The sequence below is a fragment of the Crocodylus siamensis genome, chromosome 8 (assembly GCF_052110815.1).
Source record: "Crocodylus siamensis isolate JL-2025a chromosome 8, ASM5211081v1, whole genome shotgun sequence".
Lineage (NCBI taxonomy): Eukaryota > Metazoa > Chordata > Crocodylia > Crocodylidae > Crocodylus > Crocodylus siamensis.
In genome coordinates this window covers 68185559-68207073 of record NC_143402.1, presented here as the reverse complement: position 1 = coordinate 68207073, position 21515 = coordinate 68185559, and the positions used below count along the sequence as shown (strand labels likewise).

The window sequence follows — 21515 nt, the reverse complement described above, 5'->3', positions numbered from 1 at the left end:
CTTTCGCCTTCACTGTTGCATGACAACTCCTGTGCTGTAGAATTGACTTATATTTGGTCTCAGTCCAGCTCCTAGCAGAGCAGCATTGCCATTACATCTCCTCAGGCAGTCTAAGGATTGAATAAGCCATGGAGGCCCCTGCCCCTAAACATGGGCCTGTTCCCTAGTATTTCCCAGGGCGGTCAATGCGTCCTTCCCAAATGCCAACTTCATCTGAGAAACTTCAGAATTCCCCACCCCAGAATAAACTTGTCGTACTTATTCCTTCTCTGCATCTTGCATTTAGTAACAGTTTGAGGACTGCGGCACATGTTAGAGACTGCAGCTGGAGAGAGCTGCTGTGTCCTCAGAAAGCCGGGTCAGTAATTCCCAGTAGCCTGTTCCATGGTCCTTGTCATCAGTCAGTAATGACCATGTTTCTCCTTTAGCTATATGACCACAACCTTTGTGGTGGAGGCCATGGCTGCTGCAAATGCCCAGCTCCATTGGAAGAGAATGGAGAAGCACAAGGTTTGTGTGAAGTTTTGTTTGGTTTCCAGTCTCTCCCCCTAATCCCTGAGGGCTCCCTCAGATGACTGCAGGCTCTGCCTTGCTCGTTAGTAACTCTAATAAAGAAATAAATTTCTACTTAGTTAACTTCTCCCTATAAAATGTGGTCATTCCCTGTGGGGTTGCCCATAAAATCCACAATTTTCTTTTTGTTTCTTAAAAACCCTGATGCTTGCCTAGATCTCTCCTAATTTCATGCAGTGCCATGCTGCATAGTGGGTGGGAGCAGCCTGTATCTGGGTATCATTTTAGGTGTGGAAAGATGTATTGTATCCCTAAATGATCCGAGACCAGGGGCTGCAGGATCCCAGTGCTCCAGCTGAGCTTGTTTGAATGCCCTTGTTAGGCATGAGTCTGTGCAGTGCCCCTGGACACTTTTCTGTGTCATCATGGAGGAATTTATTCTCTTGCTGGCTTTGCCAGGTTCTGGATTTAGCAGCTGCCGTGGCACACAGTGCAAGGTGTAAATTTTGGCCTGGTGTTAATTGGAAGGTTGTGCTTTAAGTGGCTTTTCCAGTGCCCAGCTAGGCCACTATGTAGTATTGGCTCAGTGTGTCTGGTGCCCATGCTGTAGTGCTGAACACCAAACCTACAAACTTTTTGCATCAGGCTTGCTGGTGCCCTTTATTGTTGCACTGAGTGAACATAAGGCTCTAGGGTATATGACTAGAGATCTCCATAAATCATGCCAGAAGTGCCCGCTACAGCAGCTGCTTTAATGTTTTTCATTTTGCCCCTCAACCTTCCCACCCCCCTTATTGGCGGAGGTTTTAAATATGCTGCAGTTTTTGCTTCCCTGGCAATCAGCAGCAAACGGCCCAGCTGGCGGGACCCTTCTGCCAATCATGGAGGTGGGCAAACAGGAGAATAAAAAATATTAAAGGAGTTGCTGCAGGGGGGCACTTATGGCATGATTTATGGAGATCCCTGTATAAGGCCAGAAGGAGTCCAGCTTTTTATGTCAGTCACCTCAGTGACCTGCCAATATCCTCTTGCTTTCCCAGAAAGCTCCCCCCACGTTCCCAGGCCAGGCAGCATGACTTTCTAACTTTTCATCTGCTCACCGCCCCCTTCATCCAAGAGCAGACAGGACTGAGGCAGTGTCACTGGGTTGTTCCTTCCTCGTGGTATGGTGGCCACAAGATGTGCCACAGATAGCTGATATCACAGAGCAGAACCTGGACAGTTGCACTTGTTTTCCTACCTTCCAGGAGGACGACGAGGATGAGGATTCTTCCTCTGGGGTTTCCGATAATGAAGTTCTCCTCCAAGATGGCTATGAACGATCGGAGACGCGGCCTATCCTGTCAGTTCGTAAGTGTGAGACATCCATTACCACTTACTTTCTAACAGGAAGCAAAATACTACTTCTGTGTCAGAGAGGGCCATGCTTTTATCTTTGTCCTCTTTAAGTGAGATGGGACTACTCTACTGTCACCTTACCCTTAGTGACTGCTGAGTTCTTTGCATCTATGTTCCAGGAATTTTCCTGTAGTAAATGCTATCATGTCCGTCAAGATGGGCAGATGTACGTAGGGAGTTAGGTTTATCCTGCTGCTTCCAAACTTTTCTTTCCCCTTCAGCCCCAGAGCTGTTCCCACTGGGTTCCTTCCAGAAATGTCTTGCTTCAGAAACTTCTCAATTGTGACCTTAGAGTGATGGCATTATGGGAGCAAAGTAGAGGTAGAGGTGCATCTTGGGAGCATTACATAGAATACCTTGCATTATCTCCAGCTGGATGTGTTCTTCCTTTGGGTTTCTCAAGGTATCAATGGTACTTTTTTATTTCCAGAGAGACGTGGCTCACCCAACATCTTTGAAATCGTGGAGAGGGTGGAAATGGGCCAGATGGCCTCCATGTTCTTCAATAAAGGTAACTCTGGTTTTCTCAGAGGTCCTACTGGGTAGGATGCTGTCATGCTACTGACCCTCAGACCTGGGCACTTGTAATTTGGTGGTGCCTGTTGCCGTGAATTCTTGGGTTTCTTTATAACTCCTGGTATAGAGGACTGAGTCCCTACCCACATAGTGTTAGATTTCTGCTATCCACGCTTGTGTCTGCAGAGATTGGGGTGTTACAGCTTTTTTCCAGTACAAACAAGAATCTAGATAAGTCCCAAAGGATACAGTAGGTTCAGCTAAACAAGCCTTGAAGTGTTTGTATGTTTTTGCCTTGAGACAGTGTAAGTGTAAGACTAGAAGTAACAGTTGTTTCTGCCGTGCGTGACCGCCTTGACCCTGACACTGTCCAAGCCTTTAGCTGCGAGCTTTGTCCACAGAAAGAGCCAGCAGTTAGAACGTGCTACTCGTCGAGGTCACGGTATTTTAAGATGCAGCCCAAAGGAGAGGGGGCAGCATGGAGAATTTCTGCAAGTGTAAGGCAGTGACTTTTACAAGGAGAGCTTCTTTTGATTGAGCTGCTGAGTCTGAATGGGTCCCTCGTGTACACCTAATGGAGACAGACATCTTGTCTTCATATTAAATGTATTTTTATTATATAACAGAAAGCAAAAACCTGTAACTATAATCAAATAAGGACCACACAGAGGGGGCTACAATATAAATCTGTATTCATCACCTCTTGCAATAGAGATAGAAGCCATAAAAATGAAAGAGATGATACTTGGAGAATAGCACATCTGAGAAGAAATATCACTCAAAACCAAATGCTTGGATGCCATGGACTTGCCATTTGGCTCTCATGGGGCCATGCTTCTGGAGGTCAATGACTTTTTTTTGTTCACCAGTCTCTTCTTATAATGCAGTGAGCTGACTTTTCCACTACATGACACCAGTTTTTTGCCTGTGTATCTCCATTGACTTGAGTGCAAAGTCACACTCAAGGGATGGGGTTTTCAAAACATCCTAAGTAATATCAGCCGACAGCATACTTTAAATGGATATTAAATGGATATATGTTCTCCCAAGCCACCTAGGGTATTTTGGAGATCTTGTCTGTAATGGTGGGAAGAAGATAGCGTGAATGTTGGCCAGGAAGCCAAAACGTGTAGGCTCTAATCCCAGCTCGAACACAGATTTGTTGTGCCTGTGGTCAAGACTCTTCCCTTGTGTTGCCCTCTTCGTAGGATGCTGCTACTATGGAGAAGCTACTGTGCAGTGGTAGTTTGGGAGTTAGTATTTGGGATGCACTTTAAAGATGAAGAGCACTTGGAAATCCTGTTTTTCAGTAGTACCATGGAGTATTTATCCATGTATGATGGCAGGTCTATCTGGCTAGTGATGGAAACAGTGTGGGCAGGAGGTGATGGATTGACCAGTGCATAGATAAACTTATAATTGGTAGTTTGCCCTCTACAAGGACATTAGGGGGACAGTGGTGATAATGACCATTTACCCCAGCTCAGGTATTGGATGGCAGATGACATCATGTGAGGAATTTAGGCTCTTAAATTAGGTGTAATTTCCTCCAGTAGAGGGTGCTGGGAATACACTCTTCTCTTCTAGCCTCAGCTGAAGATGTGAATATCCATTTCCTTGCAAGGTGCTACAAACTGTTTTAAGTATTTTGTGTATCATCCCTTTTATTTTTAGCTTGAGGTATCAGATTTGGATGCTAGGAATCTCCCAGAAATATGTAAGCTCCAAATAATAAGATCAGGGAGGGGAAAGGTGCTGTAGATCCCAGCATGAAAGCCTTGTGATTTCCAGGTAAGACAGGAGGTGAACCTAGGTAACTTGTTGAGGGATCTGTGACATATTTCCCACTTGCTGTTACTCCCTCAGTCAGATGTGATAACACATCCCTGAGCTCTGGTTCAAGATGCCCTGCTGTTTGGTTAGAAGTGCTCAAAGCTGAGAGGTCACAGAGAGCGGAGCCAAGTTAAACATGTGTTTTTTGCAGACTGTCATAGAACACATGTTGCTTTTGATTGAGCTGTACAGCTCAAATGGCCTTGAATAAAGGGGCTGTGCAATGGCTAGTTGGATTCTAGGATGGGAAACTGAGGCTCTCTGGGGCTGGAGTTGGAAAGTAGTGGCTCAGAGTGCTAGCTTCTGCTGCAGTTGTGCCATTAGCAGCTGATTTTTTTGGATCCAGGTCCTGGGTAGTACAGGAGATGAGGTGTTTGGGTTGGGATTTTGTGGCTGCTGGAGAGGTGGTGGGTGGAGGCCTACTCATAAATTCCTATCAGAGTCATTGGCCTGTAAAAAAGGAAAAACCCTCCTGTTTCTGATGAGCACTCTCCTCATTTCCCTTGACTGACTTAACAATCTGATACGATGTGACTGCAAGACTAGGAGTGAAGATGAGTATAAATCTTTCTCCTCTGAATATCCATCTGCTTTCTGAAGGGAGCTGACTTAGATTTGGGCTGTAAAGGAAGATAAAGGGTGCCCGGCTCTGTTTCCTTTTTAAAGGAGCCTGCTCTGAAGGATGGCTCTCTAAGCCCGCAACACCAAGTGCTCACTTCCAGGGATCCAGGAGTCATTTATTGTAATAATGGATTCTGTGCACATTCATCACGCCCCGTCCTCGTAGGAAGTCATTGATCTTCCCATTTTGTGTCCAGTAATGAAAGTATCGATCAGGGAGGGTCGGTGGCAGTTTATAAACAGAACCGACACTAGAATCTGTCTGCAATCGGAGAGGGGCGGGGGCAAGGGGGATCTCTTACCTGGACTTCTCCACCGATTGGAAAGTCAAATTGGGAACGCTGCTTCTGCTTTGGGCTTTGCAGTAACAGGGTGATGCCTGCATGTCAAGAGAAGCCAGGGTGGGTGGGGTTGTGTTCCCAAAGATTGACAGGTCTGATTTCTTTTTCTTTGCTTTTTTTAAATGGAACCGGAGTTTCAAGTGGACAAACATAAAGAGCCTTAAATCATTGTGCTGACTTAATAACCACGACAGTGATCGCCCCCGACCTTGTCTAAAATTATAAAGGATCTCTCCATTTGAAGAATGGTGTCGGTTTATTGATACAGGATCAGAGGCGCTGGGGTTCAGAGAAGTCTGTCCCTGAATTTTCTGGCTTACAGATGTTTGTTAGCAAGTTCCTTATGGAATAATTTCATTGTTAGCTTTTCTGAGGCTGAAATACCCCAGAGATTTCAGAGTGCTTTATGCATGTGATAAACCTGACTCCCACTTTGCAAATGTGGGCATCTAAGGCAAAGTGAATTGCTCAGGGTCTTCTCCTACCCTGTCCAGAGCCATCCCCACGGAGTCCTGCCGCCTCTCTCTTTCTCCCTAGAAATCAATACATTTAAATCCTTAGCTCTTGACCAAAAGTTTTTGGTTAGGGGAAGCTTGTCTCTTTCTTGTAGACATCCCAGGTGTTTAACCCTTTATTCCCATGCATCTCTGGGAACAAGGGTCAAGGACAGCACCTAGACCAGGGGCAAGCAATTATTTCGGGTGGCAGGCCGCTTACTGAGTTTTGGCAACCCATCAAGGGCCACATGACAGGCAGCTGGGGGCAGATAAGTATTAATTTTCTATATTTTTTAGGGGCCCCATGGGCTGGATAGAATGACCTGGTGGGCCACGTCTGTCCCACGGGCCACATTTTGCCTACCCCTGACCTAGACCTTAGTAGCTTGGCAAAATAGGAAGATGTGGGAGTTGCGGGTTTTACTTGCAAAGAAGAAGAACAAATTGGAAGTTTATTGAACGCCTTGACTCTTCCAGAGGGGGTGAGCACTTGGCGCTCCTGTTTATTAAATGCAACAGTAAAAATGTTTCCCCAAGGGCAACCTCATTGTTTCAAATTCTTCTGAAAAAGAAAAATCTCCCAGGCTACAATATGGGCAAGTGCATTTAGACTGCAGTTGGCTCTCTTTCTTGAGGAAGTTAGAGAGGGATATTAAGACTCAACTTTAGAGTGAAAAGCTGGTTAATGTCTTAACTATGAAGGTCACTTCAGTGACTCAATAATAATGGCATCAGCACCAACGCGCACAAAGCCATAGAATCAATATACTGAGTCTTTGTGCTCTCTTCCAGTCTCCTCTCTCGTGTCCCCCATTAATGTCTCGAGAAATGCCACCCTGGTTTTGAGAGATTGGTGGATGCAGTGATGCAAGAGGGAGCTTCTTAAATATGAGTTGGAGATGGTGTGGGGTAAAAATGATTAAGGACTGCATCTCTGATTTCTTTTTCACAGAAGCAGGAAAGATGCCTTGCTACCTTCCAAGCAACACGTCATTAATTAAAAGGATCTAAAGTCCACATATGCAGCAAAAAATTGAATTTAATAGATGATATTTATTTGATATCTTGTTAGCAAAATATTTGACATTTTTTAGAGGTTTAGGAAGCATGACTTGCAAGAAGAGCTTGGAAGAAGCGGGATTATTCGGTCAGGAGAAGAAAAGACTGAAGAGAGATTAGATAAATCTTCAAAAAACCTGAAGGGTGGTTGTAAACATGATGGTAAACAGATTAGACTCTTCTCGGTTCCTGCAGGGGACAGGATGAGAAGTAATGTTCTTAAATTGAAACATGGGAGGCTTAGGATGAACATAAGGAAGAACTTTCTGATTGCGATGGTGGTTAAACACTGGAACAGGTAATGTAGGGCGGTTGTGGGGGGTCTTTAAGGGCAGCCTAAACAAACACTTGGATGAGATGGGTGGTCTGCCTCAAACTTGGGTTGGACTTGATGACCAGCCTCCTGAGGTCCCTTCCAGCCCTATTTTTAAGTGGTTGTATGAAGATGAACAATAATTTTTGGAACGTAATGGCATCCAGATACTCCAGTGATGGGTGCAGTGTAAATATGTGGTAGAGCTTTTAGGCTACAGACCTAACCTTCATGCCTCCAATAGCACCTGACCTCACTTTACAAATGGCAAATGCGAGGCACAGAGAAGCTAGCAGGGCCTGCAAGCCACCGAGGAAACTTAACACCTCCTGGGATTAAAACAAAAGGGAGCGCATAGATCTATCAAAACATTAGCTGTCGTCTCAAGCTGTTCTCCTCTTACTCACTCCCTTTTATTTATTTCCTTCCTAAAGTGAAACAGTTGCATGATTTTTCATGGCTTGCTTGCCTTTGAACGAAAATCTGTTTAGATTCGCTTTGTTGTTTAGATTGAGGCATTTGGCTCCCATTTCTTCAAAGTGGGTCAGTGCAATTTGGCATCTTTTTATGCCTATTGATTTCCGCTCACCACAGCAGAGTTTCCTGTTTTCTCCCATTAAGGTTTTTTTTTTTTTGTGGGGGGGGGGGGTTGTCCATGAAATTAACTTTTTTATTTCCGATTTAGTTATTTATTTTGTTTTCTCCTCTTCCGTACAGCTGAATGCAGGACAAGTAAAATCTGATTTTAATGAAAGACTCTGTGGGCAGGAGAGAATGAGTGAAATTCTTCTCTAGAGCCCTGCATTCCAGCTGGGTTGACACTGTTGCCATCCCACCAGTCCCCTGGCACTTCTTAGTTGAAGTGCTGAGAATAGTTCCCCAAAGGGAACTATCTTGCTGGGATCATTTGACCCCAGCTGACTTCTTGCCCCTTGGGCAGGGGGCCAAACCAATGATCTTGCAAGGTCCCTTCCAGACCTAATGTCTATGAAATCTATTAAAGGAATTGGGCTTCTGCCCACCAGTGAATCAGGTTCTTTGGAGGTGGTGTATGAGAGCAGAACAAGAAGTACTGGGACAGTTGGATCAGTGATTCTCAGCTAGGCTGCTATGGCATCCTGGGGTGTCTTGAGATCCTTTTGGGGGTGCCACACGATGTTAGTAGTGTTGCGTGTGCAGATATGGTTCGTTAGATAAACCTAGAGATGTCGATTGGGAATCCAGAGTGTTAAAAACATTCTGACGTGTTATTTCCAAGTTCTGTGCCACAGAAGAATTACTCTGTTGTTTTTCTGTAATCAAAAAAATGAGTGAAAACTAAAGCTGGCATTTTCCAAGGTGGCCTTGAGTCTAACAAGGTTGGAAACAACTGGTTTAGGTCTTGGTTTTGCAGCCTTTCAGCAATGGCAGGTTGAACTAATACACAGCTCTGTCCTAAAGCAAGCTGCAGCATGCAATTCAGCCATCACCGCCATTGATTCCTTTTCTCCCCCCAGTGGCTCCCAATTGCTGCCATCACCCTGACTTGAGCCAGAATAATTTTTGCAGCCTACATCCAGCCCACGAGCCATGGGTTGTCAACCCTTGTTTTAGGTGGCTAGTAATTGGGTACAGCACCTCTTTTACTTCTAGGCTCCTGTTGTATGGCAAAGACCCTCCCTTGCTGAGTGGCTTGTATGAAAGGAGTTGGTCTCACTCAGTTTTCTGGTACGTAGGGGTCCATATACCCCCCAGAAAACCCTCATAATTAGCCCGTGTTTCCCTTTCTGGCAGCCTGTGTGAAGAAGCAGTGTTTGGGCCAGAGCTGATCTTTGTGAGTCAGTCTCCATTACGACTCCCTAAGCTACATGTCTGAGGGTCGGGGGGAGGGAGCATGGAAGGCTATAACTTCTAGGCCCTGAAGCTTTTAAACCAGCACCACTCAACAGAAGGCTGACCACAATAAAATAGGACAAGCAAACAAAATCTAAAAGCCTTTGAAAGCGGCATGAAATGAGCACCTGACTTCTAGGAACATGATGTTATGACCCACCTGTCCCAAGCCTCGTTGTTAAAGTGTTCTCTCTTCTTACAGTTGGTGTGAACTTGTTCTACTTCTGTATCATCATCTACCTCTACGGGGACCTGGCAATCTATGCAGCAGCCGTACCTGTCTCTCTCATGCAGGTGACCTGGTGAGTATGCTTCCGAGTGCACATCTTTGAGAGCATTGGGATATATAACACGGAGGATGTGAAGCCTTTGGATGTGGATGCTTGTGTGACTGCGTAGTTATTGAGTAGACATCGTTTTGCTTTTGCCTCTTGTAGGACAGAAGGAGAGACAGCTCAAGAGCAGGTCATCGCTAGCTGAATGGGGGTTAGTGCAGTTGGGTCATATCCGTCTCAAGTTTGTTCTCTTTGCTAGAGATGTAGCTTAACTGGCTGAAAAGTCACATGCTCTGGCTTAGTCTGAATCAGATTTTAGTGCCAGACTGTCAGTTGCCAGCTGACCATCTAGGGGAATGGGTGTAGGTCCTTTTGCACAGTTAAAGACAGGACTCGGACCAGCAGAACAGCTTTGAGTCCCACCAGCTCTGGGATGAATCTGAAATTGTGACTTCTAAGTGCAAGTCTCTGTGTGTATCAGTCTCTTAAACCATCTACTCCGATCACACACGTTTCTTGGTGCAAGGAACCCAAGAATCTGAGTTTCTTTGCATAATTCCTGGTGATTTATAGTCACTGACCAGTGTGTTAAACCGGCGAGATTGGGGGGGAATCTCTTGTGTCCCTCTTTCTTTGACTGCAATAGAGGGGAAGACGGAGTGGTGCATAGAAGGAAGTTGAATTCTTGTCTTGGTTCTTGTTTCCCCACTTCACAGTAGCATGACTGGCAACCACTCCTGCAGCGTTGGAGATGGCACCAAGTATAACGATACGGACAAATGCTGGGGCCCCATCAGGCGGATCGATGCTTACCGACTCTATCTGGTGAGTGCCCAGAGTTGTGGTTGCCTCTCCTTGTTGGTTCTGTTCTGACATGGTCTGCCCAGGTTTCCATGGGATCAAGTGCTGGGGTTGAACAGCAAAGGGGAGAAACTTTGGACTTCAGCCTGGTCTTGCTAGACTACCCCGGCTGCAGTCCACTTCAGATCACTCCTGTCTGCTGAGCTAAATTTCCCCTGCACTGTCTATGACTTAGGATATTTCCCTCTTGTTTTTTCTCGCTCACTTGCTTGTTTTCACTCACTCGCTCGTTTTCTCTCTCTCCTTTCTTTCTCCCCCCTGCCTGCAGTTGTCTATCTCTAATGCCAGACAAACCCAGAAGTGTCTGCACTTCAGTGCTGAGTGAAGCAGTTCTGATTTTTATACAGAGCTTTTAAAACTTACAAGGTGTTTTAGGATCATTTTGGTTGCAAAGCTGTATATAAAATATTGAATCTGTCATGTTGCAGTAACTTGCATGTACGTGTGCAGAATTGTGGTTGCAGTATGGCTATTTTATTCAAAGTGCTGTTCCTTCTATGTTTTTGGAGGGTGAATTTATTTGGGGAACTGGTTGGGAATATACCACCAGAGCAGCATCTGGTATTGTACTTTAGCCCAGCTGGCCCTTTCGCTTAGGATTGTCTACTGCACCCATTGCTATGGGATCAAGGTGTTGTGGATCTGTTGCAAGACAAAAGCTGATTATTCAAGGGTCTGTAAATGCAGCTTCTCTCATTCAGTGGAAGTTAAATGGGTATCTCTGAAGACAAAAGCCCCTGGGGGTGAGGAAATAAGGGCTCTGTATGCAGGGTATAAGAGCTGAGTAGTTCTGAGTATTAAATGGACCTGCTGGAAATCCAGTTAGGGATGAAAATACAAACTGGATTGGAGAGTCCTGGAGGAAGGAGCTTTGGATCAATAGTGAGCAGGGAACTTCCAGGGCCAGGAATAAATCAACATAATATTTCCAGTTAGCCTTGTAAGAAGTGTTTGGTGGCTGGATCCCTTCCCCGAGCACGTCTCACTCTTGCAATAACGCCGAAACAGGAGCGAGGCCTCGGAAATATTAGTGAATGTCAAAGCCTGGTTAATTATTTAAAAGAAATATTATTGCCTTATTAAACTGCGTCTTGGCCTATTTCTTTAAAACTTCCACATGATTGAGGATTTCTTCTCTGAATTTCAATAACTCTTTGACCCAGCAGAAGGAACTTGTCAGGGAAGGCAGACATGCATTAATTACTGCCTGCGTCTCCCAGATATTGCGCCTATAACTCATAAAGATAATTGTCATTAGCGCGTGAAAAAAATTTAAAAAAATTAAGACTGTAGAAGCGTTCGTTTCACTGGCATTTGTGTGTAGCTAACTCGCACAGGCTTTTTTTTCTTTCCTGTCTGCTTCTCTTTTTTGTGTGTGTTTTGAAGGGTACTTGTCCTTCACGGCAATGGTTAACCCTCCTACTGTGCAATAAGAAAAAAGGATTTAGGTGCTTTTCTCAGTTGTATTGTGGGGAGGAGGTGATGAAGATATATGATGCTATGATATATTGTTAGGTCATCTCTGAAGAGCCTCCCGGAGATGCTGTGTTGTGTTCGCATCTCCTAGGTGCAGTGCTGTATCTGAACTGAATTACACCTCCAAGGATGTCTTTGACTCCCAGTGGATGTATGCATAGGTAATGCTGTTCCCTCAAATGAATACAGGGCTCTTGTCCGATTCCTAGCTCTTCCATTCACTCGCAACTTAACTTGGGTCAAGTTACATAATGTCTGTTACCCCTTGCAAACAAGGGTCTTGACATCCTATCTACCAAGGTGTGTGAGACTAATCTATAACACGCGTTGAGATCGGCTGCAGAACTTGTAGTCTTCAAGCTCTGGGAGGATTGTTCTGGGAATATCCATCCCCATCCAACCTGAATGCCAACATCTTGTCTGGGATGGTTTAGACATGGATGATCCTGCCTTGAGCAGTAGGGACCAAATGACTCCTTTGAAGGTCCCTTGCAATTCCATTTCCTATGATGTGGGCCATCTATGGCCATGTCTGCACAAGCACAGATATCTGTTTCCCCAGGGACAAGTAGCAGCGGCACACCTTATGCATGCCACGCATGCTCTGTCGCATGGCAGGTTACCCCAGGTGGGGTAGGGGAGGCTGGGGCTGGCAACTGTGCTGACCCCAGCAGCCTTACCCGGGGTTCTGGGGGCCTCAGGGAGCTCCAGCTGTGGCAGTGCTGCATCACAAAGTCTGGCTGGCAGCCAGATCATGGCTCTAGCCCACTAGACTTCAGTCTTGGGTAGCATGCCTTGCTGTAACATGTGCTGCCCTGCTTCTTTTTGGCATGTGTTTTTTGACCCCAGGATCTCCTGGGGTCAAACCCTCCCACCCCCCAGGTGCTGCAAGATAGCAGTGCCGGGAATGCCTGCTTGTGCAGCGTGTGATGCCGCAGATGGGTCTGTGGCACCATATATCGCACACCCATGCTCATCTAGACATGGCCTATATGGTTTGGTGCTGGACTTTGCTGAAGTATGTTCTAGGTATAACATATAGACGAGTGATCCATGGGTAAAACTGGGATTTTTTTTTCTGTAAGTAAAGAAGTCTCTTCTCCCTGGCTTCCCTCCAACTTCTACTTCGTGGAACTGGCCACTTTATGCCAGGTGGCAAAATTAAATTTTAAAAACATTTTAACAGCCGACTAGCATGAATTTCTAAAAGCATTTTGGTCCAGATCTCACAAGCTGACATTTAGCTTTCTTAGAATTTCACCTGAAAATTTCAGTGAAGCAAAAACTTCTGTTTTGATTGGTTGCACATCACAGCAGCTTTTAATTGCACAGTAGAAAAGTTCTGAAACTTCTGCTGTAGGAAAATACTGTGTGGCCACAAATGTAATGTAGAGTATAGAGCAGCATGGCAGAGGCAAACATGTCCTTCAGATGAGAGAGGATTGTGGTGGATGATGCATTGTCTGTCAAACACTTTCCGACTCGCTTGTCTTTTCCCAAAGCTGGCTGTAGCACAGTGAAGCCTTCCTCACTTGAAACGGGATGCCGCTATGAGTTGTCTGGTGCATGTAGCCTTTATTTAAGCTTATTTGGAATCCTGCACTTGGGACAGATCTTGACAGCACCAGACACGTAAAATGTTCTGCTCTTCTACGGTGGCGATCAAAATTTGGCAGAGATTTCGCTAATCAAAAGCCATGCACGCGTCTCTCTCCGTCTGACATCCAGCACACGATAACTCTTGCCGCAGATTTCTATCACCCTCCATGGACAGAAGCAGATCCATGCACAGTAGCTGGAACATGCCTGCCCCAAAGGAGGGAGAAGAATTAAGAAGCGAGGGAGACTAGTGACATTTTTCAAGAGCTTGGGAAATGAAGGTTTCCTCTCTCCATGCTGAGAAATGCCCCTGCTCTTCTGTTCTTGTGTCACTGTGGACACGCAGAGCTTTTCTTTCAGATTGTCCCAGTGTTGACCGGAGGAAAAAAGATAACACAAGAACTTAGGAGAAAAATCACCCTGTGCTCTCCAAAGTCAGCAGCTCCCCTTCTCTTAAGTTCCTGTCTTTTAGTTTTCCATTGTCCTTCACTGCTCTCAATAACCTGATATTCAAACTCAGTTTTGAGAGCGCTCAAGTGCCCGTCAGGTGGTTCTAGCCAGAACCCCACCCCAGCCTGATTTCTGCTCCTTGCCTATGGTAAAGATGACTTGATCTATAGTCACCCCTCTTGCTCTCTTTATCTCCTCCCCTCCCTCCCCCGCCCCCCTCCCCCCCCATTCTGTATGTTCACAGCTAGCAAAAAGTTTTATTTTTTTTCAGGGCAAATAGTTAATTAGTGTTTTCTCTGAGAACCAACTGGGGGGATGGGTTTCATACCAAGTGCCACCTCTCTTGCTGACTTCCCAGGGATCTCTGCCTTTCCATTTATCCCCTCTTTGCAGCAAGAAAGCGTTTCAAACATTGAATCTTCAAATTGAGCGAAGGGAGGAGAGAACAACTGACATTAAAATCCTGTTTCATGGCTTAATGTCCAAAAAGTCGTCTAGAAACTGTTTCCATTTCCACTCTTAGGGAATGGAAGCTGAGGAACTATGAATTAACGTGTGTATTTAGACAGATTAAGTCCATGTCAGAAGATTTGCCTGTTAGCGGCAGTAATAAAGATGCTACATAAACCAGCATACCAAAGTGCGGCTGCAGAGTTTACCCAGCACATTAACCTTTGTCCCATGTAAGTAGAGAGCTTTGGTTGTAAATTGCCTTGCAGTACTAGCTTGCCAAATAAATGGGTAAAATGATTTTTATGGTCCAACAAATCCTCCGTCCTGTCCCAGGCTTGTAACATGCCTCTGTTTTTTGGACGTTGGGAGGCCCAGATGATTTTGTACATTGGACTTGTGGAAGTCACGGCACTGCTGCAGTGGGACAGGTGAGTTGGTGGGTAAGGGACACGTGCTGCATGGCTTGGTGACCCCTTTGGCAAGTGCTAATTGAGGTTAAAGCTAAATGATAACTCTCTCTCTCCTCTTCAAATCAGTCAGAAGGCAGCAGCCCCTCCACAGCCAGAGTGATTTCTAAGGAGTCTCACAGTCATCTGGCTGTTTTAAGCCCATTGTAAGGGCAGCCCAGGAGCAAGCTGTGCCATGAGGGGTGATCCTGTGCATGTGCAGATTGCCCACAGATCTGGGTCTGTGCACCCTGGCTGCTATCCCTCTATAAGGCTTTCCTTATGGCTAGCCATATGCCTGCCAAGTAGGCTGTAATAAGGGACATTCACATCCAGATTTAACCCTCTCTTGATTGTGTGTGCTATCTTGGTGTTGCCCTTCTGTAATGATATGGCAGACAGACAACACATTTGTTGCTAGGGAAAATACAAGCTGGCATATTTATTTCATGAGAGGTTAAGTCCGGAGCAACAGCCGCTGCCCAGAGAGTCTGATCCAAAATGTGAACACGACCTGGCAAACGTTGCTTCACCTCGGTGCTAGAGAGTGGGCATGGCAGCTTATATCTTGCCCTCAGCCCTCCCTTCCTGGCACCTGGGGCCTCAGCACCTTCACGTCACTGAAGCGAAGTGGCTGTAAGTCCCTCTGAAACGGGGTATGAAAGCACTGCAGAAGGAGCGCTTTCCCCTCCCCGCTTTCCCCCAGCCTGGCTGAGTGCTGTTCAAAGCTACTGGGTGCATCTGTTCTGTCTGAGCACTGCTGAGTTTTGGAGCTGCCTGGGAAAGGGACGTGGCATCCGCTTTACAGGTTCACAGATGCTGCAGTATCGCAGGCAGCCCAGCGGGTGCAGGCCGAGCGAAGATGGGAGTGCAGATGGTTTAATGGAGATTATCCCGGTTGGAAACGTGCTTGCACGGTGAATAAAATGAGTGGGCATGCAGGCGCTTACTTTCGCTCTTCGGGAAGGGACAATGTCACCCCGGCCTGGTGTTCTGATTGTAATGCTGAGCAATCAGAGCCAGGCCCATCTGAACCTGCCAGGGAGGCAGCCGCGGGGGCCGGGGAGATAATTCAGGGGTACAAAGGCCTTCCTGTTGGAAACAGAATTTAACCTGAAAGTGCTAAGGCTGAATTAACACTCTTCATGGAGATGCATCTCCCCTCCCACCCTATTCTTCTCTCTCGCCATGATGCTGTGTTTTTCCCCTGTGGCCGTCTATAGGTTTTTTTCCTCTCTCTCTCTCTTCCCTTTTGACATTCACCCTCATTTCTGATTGACCCTAGGCATTCAAGTTCTGCAAGTTGAATGCCTCAGTATGAGTCTGGCCCTTTGCTCTGTGTTCAGAGCTGCTGTCATTCCCTGGAGAGCCCCATTTGCCTTTGGCGGGGGGTGTATATGTGTGTGTGTGTGTATGTATGTGTATGTGTATATGTATGTGTATATGTATGTGTATGTATATGTATGTATATATACGTGTGTGTGTGTGTGTATGTGTGTACGTGTATATCCCTTGTATGTGGATATGCTGGTCTACTCCACTCCAGGGCTGCAGCCTGGGGATAGTTCTTCTTAATAGTTTGCTCTGGGGGGGAAAGGGGTGGGGTTGTTGAGACCCAAAATGTACCCAAGGTTCTCAACCATTTTATAGACTCAGGGCACCTGTTGAAAGACTCAGGTCCCCACTCACTAGACTCTAGGCGATCCTTGAAAAATGTCAGCTCCTGGGTTTTATATACTACAGAAAAATAATAGAGCAACTCTTCTGTTGCACAGAACTTGGAACAAGACAAGTCAGAATGGATTCCTGTTTGCAGTCACTAGGTTTATCTGGTGAGTTGTTTGCACAGCTAAGAGTGCACCCCGAAAGGATCTCAAGGCACCGCAGGGTGTGGTTGAGAATCACAAGTCTAGAGACACCTGTTGCTTTGGTGTCTCCTTTACTAAGCCAAGCTAGAGTGAGCAGCCTAGCCGTCCCCAGACGCTAATGCAAAAACCAATTACTGTTCCACCCCAATGACCCTGGTGAAGAAGGCAGTGCTAGGTGGGGAAAAAAAATATTTCCAGAGAGGTTTTCAAAACTGCAGCCCTGACTGGCTGTGAATGATTAGTTACCAAAAATGCCTTTTTGAGCTGAGATCACAGATCACCTCCTGACCTCCTTATATAAAAACATTGCTTTACACAACATGGAGATCAAGTGCAGCTAGTCCTGGAGTAAATGTGTTGGTTCTTCAGTAGTTCATGCATATCTCGACACCCATCTTGCCAAGGTCAACTGATCCCAGCAGTCTTTCCTGCCCAAGTGCAGTGGGGCTGGACCTGATGATCTGTAAGGTCCCTTCCAGCCCCTAGCAACTATGAAACTATATGGCACCAATAATTCAAAACAAATAAAATAACTCAAGTCCTGTCAATTGGGGAAGAGCAAAAATGTGGAAGCACTGTATATAAGGATGGATACCTGTGTGACTTTAGTAACCATCCTGCTCTGATGCCATCCACTGACTTAAGCCTTCTCTGCTAGCTGGTTGGAACTGGGGAGAAAGTTGAATGGAGAAGCAGCGTACGCATCTTCCAAGGACACTTCATGAGCATCCCCTTCCTTGGGGGAGGACGTTTTCCCTTCTGTTTTGCCACCTTCCGCCTCTGTGCCCCGCAGCAGTCTTCTCCTGTAATAAGTGGGTCACAGCTGCTGTCTCGTGGATATTTATTCTTGCAGGTCTTCATGCCAAGTGTGGCCTAGAGACTTTCAGAACCAGCATGCCAGGGATGTAAGTGCCTCGGTGCCAGGTGTCCAGGGCAGGAAGGGTTGACTTAGCAGTGCAGCTTTCTAGCTGGTGATATCCTGAAGCCTGTGGATGGGGACCATGAGGAGAGCAGGTTACACAGGGGAGTTTATTGTGCTTCCGTGAAGCCAACGTTAGCTTTTAAAACTGGCTTGGAGAAATAATACAGTAGTTCTGCAGTGATGTTTCAAGCCCCCACAGCTTCCTATAGCGATGCTGCTGTGTTATAGAGCCATTACTGTAGCATCCTGTATTATTTTTTTTTTATAAGGTACATTTTCTGGCAAGCTTCTTTTGCCGATATTAAAACATGTTCCCAACCACACATGCTTGAGTATATTTTATTATGAAGCTAATGTAGAAATAAAAACAAATAGTGTCACCATAAAAGAATGGCAGCTATTACTCTTGTGGGCAATTACAATTTTGGAAGCTTTTTAAATGGGGGAGAAGGTGGGGGAAAAAAACCCCGTATTAGTGATCCAGAACACTGCGGCTTCCCTAAAAGCAGTAGCGCCCTGGACCACTCTTGTGAAAAGGGAGGTGGTTGGCAGGAACAATTGAAGCTCCTGGTTTTTAAGCATAAATATCAATACAACCTGAACTCTGATTGCTATAGAGGCCTCCATAATATAGCATTTTTGGCTAAAAGCCCAGCTTGAGTGGCTGATTTTTTTTTAGTCTCCCTTTCCTGCCTCCCATCTCGTCAACCTCTAAAGAGCGAGGTCAGTTGAGTTACATTTTTGCTCTGAAACTGCTGCGAGAGCTGGGAGCCAAGTTCACTTCAAATAAATGGCGGTGGTACGTGGGACAGGAAAGCAATTTTCAGCTTTTGTTGTTATTTTTTTATTGTTGTGAAGCTAATAAGGTTAAAATAGGCACGCAGCCTCATTAATACAGCATAAACCCTGCCTCCATCATTTCGGGTCCATTCTTTTTGCCTTTGGCCTCATCTATAAATTCTGTCTCTATTGCCGTCTGTTGCCTGCTCATCATGTGCCTTTGACATAAAGTAGCTTTTTCACCCGGCTAGTTTTCCGCCCCTTCAACATTTCCCAACCTCTAAAGCCGGTCAAGGCAGGGAGTGATGGGGGAAGAATAGCTTTAGATAATACCTGGCCGCTGTGAGTGAGGCTTCATCTTCATCAGTTGAACCCAAGTGGTGGCTGAAATTTGTCCAGTGTGTTCAAAGCAGGATGAGGAGCTTGTCAAGCAGGTGACCCCAGAGTCAAAGTTGAGCACTGGGTGTTTGCTTTGCTCACTTCCTTTGCCACCTCCTTTCTACCAGGGTGAGAGAACGAACTCTTGATGTCAGGGCTGAGAGAGGGAGACTGATCCTTCAGTATACAGTGGAAAAGCTCCAAGAAACTGCAAGAACATGGATTAAAGTGACTGGCTTTAAAGGATTAGCTTGTCTTTTTTTACAGGGAAATCGATAGTGCAGGGGACTGGAATGTGTTTTTTTGCACAAAGCTGTCTGTTAGCTTCACAATGAGAAGTGTTTTTTCTTCTTTTTAAATGAAGCCTGGATTACACTGTCACTCATTCTGACACCGAGTTTTTCTGGGGCAATCCTAACAAAGGGCCTTAATAGCCAGTCCTCCCCCTGGCCATCTCCAGCCACCTGGAAAGGGTTATGCTGAGGGGGAAGGGCACCTTGCTGTCTCTCATCTCATACGTAGATGTCTGATGTTGCCTTGGCCATATACTTCCAAAGGCTGCCTAACCATTGCAGGAAGTGGCATGGCTGGGGTGATCCACATGGGCATGCCATCAGGCACATGAACCATAGTGTGACTGCCTGTGTTTTGTTTCTGGCTTTCTATAGAAACTCAGGCCACTGACAGATGCTTATGTAAAGGCATGATGGAAACTAATCCCTGAACCTACAAATTGTTCCGCCTGTGATTTTTTTGGGGGGGGAGTCAGGGGTCAGATCCTAATCACACTCTACTTATCAGTGCAGGGGCAGCTGGGATCATGATCAATTTGAAAGCCGGATGCCCAACAACCAACTGATTGTGGACTGGCTCCAGGACCACTCTGGGATTTGAGCCAGTCCTGGTGCAGTTCCCAGAACTGGCCAACAATTTTCTGATGGTCAACTGGATTGGGACTGTAGAGGGACTAGTACAAGCCCTGATGCAGCTCCATATCTGGCTGATAGTCAGCTGACTGTTGGGCGGTGAGGACCTTGTCAGGCCTAGTTGTAGACCCCAGAGCAGTCCTACTCCTGCCACACATTCAATTTAAGGTGCAGTGGAAACCAGCCACCAAAATATTGCACTTTTTTGTATAATATTTTTGTGGCTAGGCTCCTTTACTGTGGCACCATTAATTCCCTGAACATGTAGCTAGGTCACTATGCGAATAATAAACTAACTGTGTCCTAATTGTAATTTCTGCCAAAAGCCTCAGATTCTCCCACTAAGGTGGTTGTTAAGACTTGCCAGATAGATCAGCCAGAAGTCCAGTGTAGTCCTTCGAGCGCATCAGATGTGACTGATAGTGAGCACGGCTGATCCCCAACCTGTCCAGTCGTTCTGCTGAGGAAAGACTGGAGACTCTTCTGACCCCTGCAGCAATGATTTCTGTCTTCTCCAACTTGAGAATTGACCCCTCTTCTAGGTTGCAGAGCAATAAGCGTACATCAGGTGGAGAAGTGAACAACCTGATCCACATGAGAAGAGGTCGGAGGAGCTCATTCTGGAGGATTTTCATCTCTAACCACCACCCTTAACTTTGCAGATGGAAAATTCATGGAAACCCACTTGAGCATTGAAGGAAGAAGCTGGTTTAGGGCAGAGCCATCCTTATGGCCAGGCGCAGGGGCCATCCCTTTCTAAGTAAAGCTGCATAGAGCTCATTTGAGCAGTCAGAAGCCAAACCTGACACTTCCTCTTGATGTTTGAGTCCAGTCTCTCCTGAGCTGGGCAGGTGTCACAACTGATATGTATTTGTGATCACTCATTTACTGCACAGATTGGAAAGGTTTAAAAACGGCCTTTACGGCTCTTTCCCTACACCCCCTCCAGACTGTTTCAAGGGACTCATTTGCCTCAGTCTCTTTGTGAATTGCTCTGTGGAAATAAGTTAATAAGTGTGCTTGCTGTATTGCATATATGGTTTGATATTGTGGCTACAACGACATTGTAACGATCGAGACTGGAGCTGTCCTATTAGATCAGATAAGTGGTCCCCTGGGGGAATCAATGCAAGACCTTTTTTTTCCTGAACAACAGATTTTTCTAACACTTGGTCCACTTTAAAAAAAAAAAAAAAAAAAAAAAAAAAAAAAAAAAAGGAGATCTCATAGAGATCTCATCTGATTGCTGAATGGAGCAGCAACCTTCTTGCTTGGGTGTGTACAAGTGTTGCCATGGAGTAGGTCATTCATTGACTGTGACCCCTTTCCATTCCCCACATACTTTATTTTGGAGATGCTCGAATGGCCTCAGGGCAGACTCTGTACAGAGTTGCATGGCAGTGCTAGTGCATGGGTGTTGCCATGAGAGGAGACTGGGGAAGTGGCATTGAATGTGATGGGGTGCCTTGCTCCCACTGGCAATGATGTTCAGAGATGAGGTGAACAATCTCGACTTTTAGGTAATCGACTGGTCGGTTGATTAGGCTTCGGTGAAACCTCGACTTAATGTGACCTCTGCACTAAACCAGAACTACAGTGCTGGATCATGTAAGTGTAGATGCTGCCATAAATCTGAAAAAAACAGAGATGTTTTGTGTTTGTCCTGTAGGGAACTGTGGTCTGTGTAATGCATCTCAGCAGACAGTCTTTGAAGCAATCCGGCGGATTTACTGCACCGGTTCGCTAATTGTGTGCTGCCCGGCAGGGCCAGAGGAAAGCCCAGAGGAAGCTCCCTAAGTAGCCCGGAGCACAGCAGCTTTCCCTCTCTGTCACACAAAGCTAGTGCATAGGGAGCCCTCAGTGCGCTTCCAGGTATCTGCTCTATATGGCACACCAAACATCCAGTGCGGTAATATTGCCTGGAGGGCTTCATTTCAGGGGCTGGTGTATGTTAGGCCATGCTGAGAATTTAACAAGAGGAGGCATGTCAAGAGCAAACATTACCGCTTCAGCGTTAGCAAAATGGTGTGCACTGTAACAGGCTTGGAGAGTCCTAAGCCTAGCAGATCCTAAAGGCCGAGTGTCCCAAGGACCTCCTAGCCCCAAATAGTTAATGGA

General features: G+C 45.9%; 1 protein-coding gene across 3 annotated transcripts in view; it reads left to right on the top strand.

Moving 5' to 3' along the window:
* The window catches only part of SLC38A12 (solute carrier family 38 member 12), a 66906-nt gene that overhangs the window by 10156 nt on the left and 35235 nt on the right, over positions 1–21515 (top strand). For all 3 annotated transcript variants that reach the window (XM_090060983.1, XM_090060984.1, XM_090060985.1), the window contains exons 4-8: positions 429–510; positions 1761–1863; positions 2342–2422; positions 9166–9265; positions 9955–10063. In XM_090060983.1, the coding sequence (XP_089917109.1) occupies positions 429–510; positions 1761–1863; positions 2342–2422; positions 9166–9265; positions 9955–10063 (475 nt within the window). The remainder of the gene's footprint in view (positions 1–428; positions 511–1760; positions 1864–2341; positions 2423–9165; positions 9266–9954; positions 10064–21515) is intronic.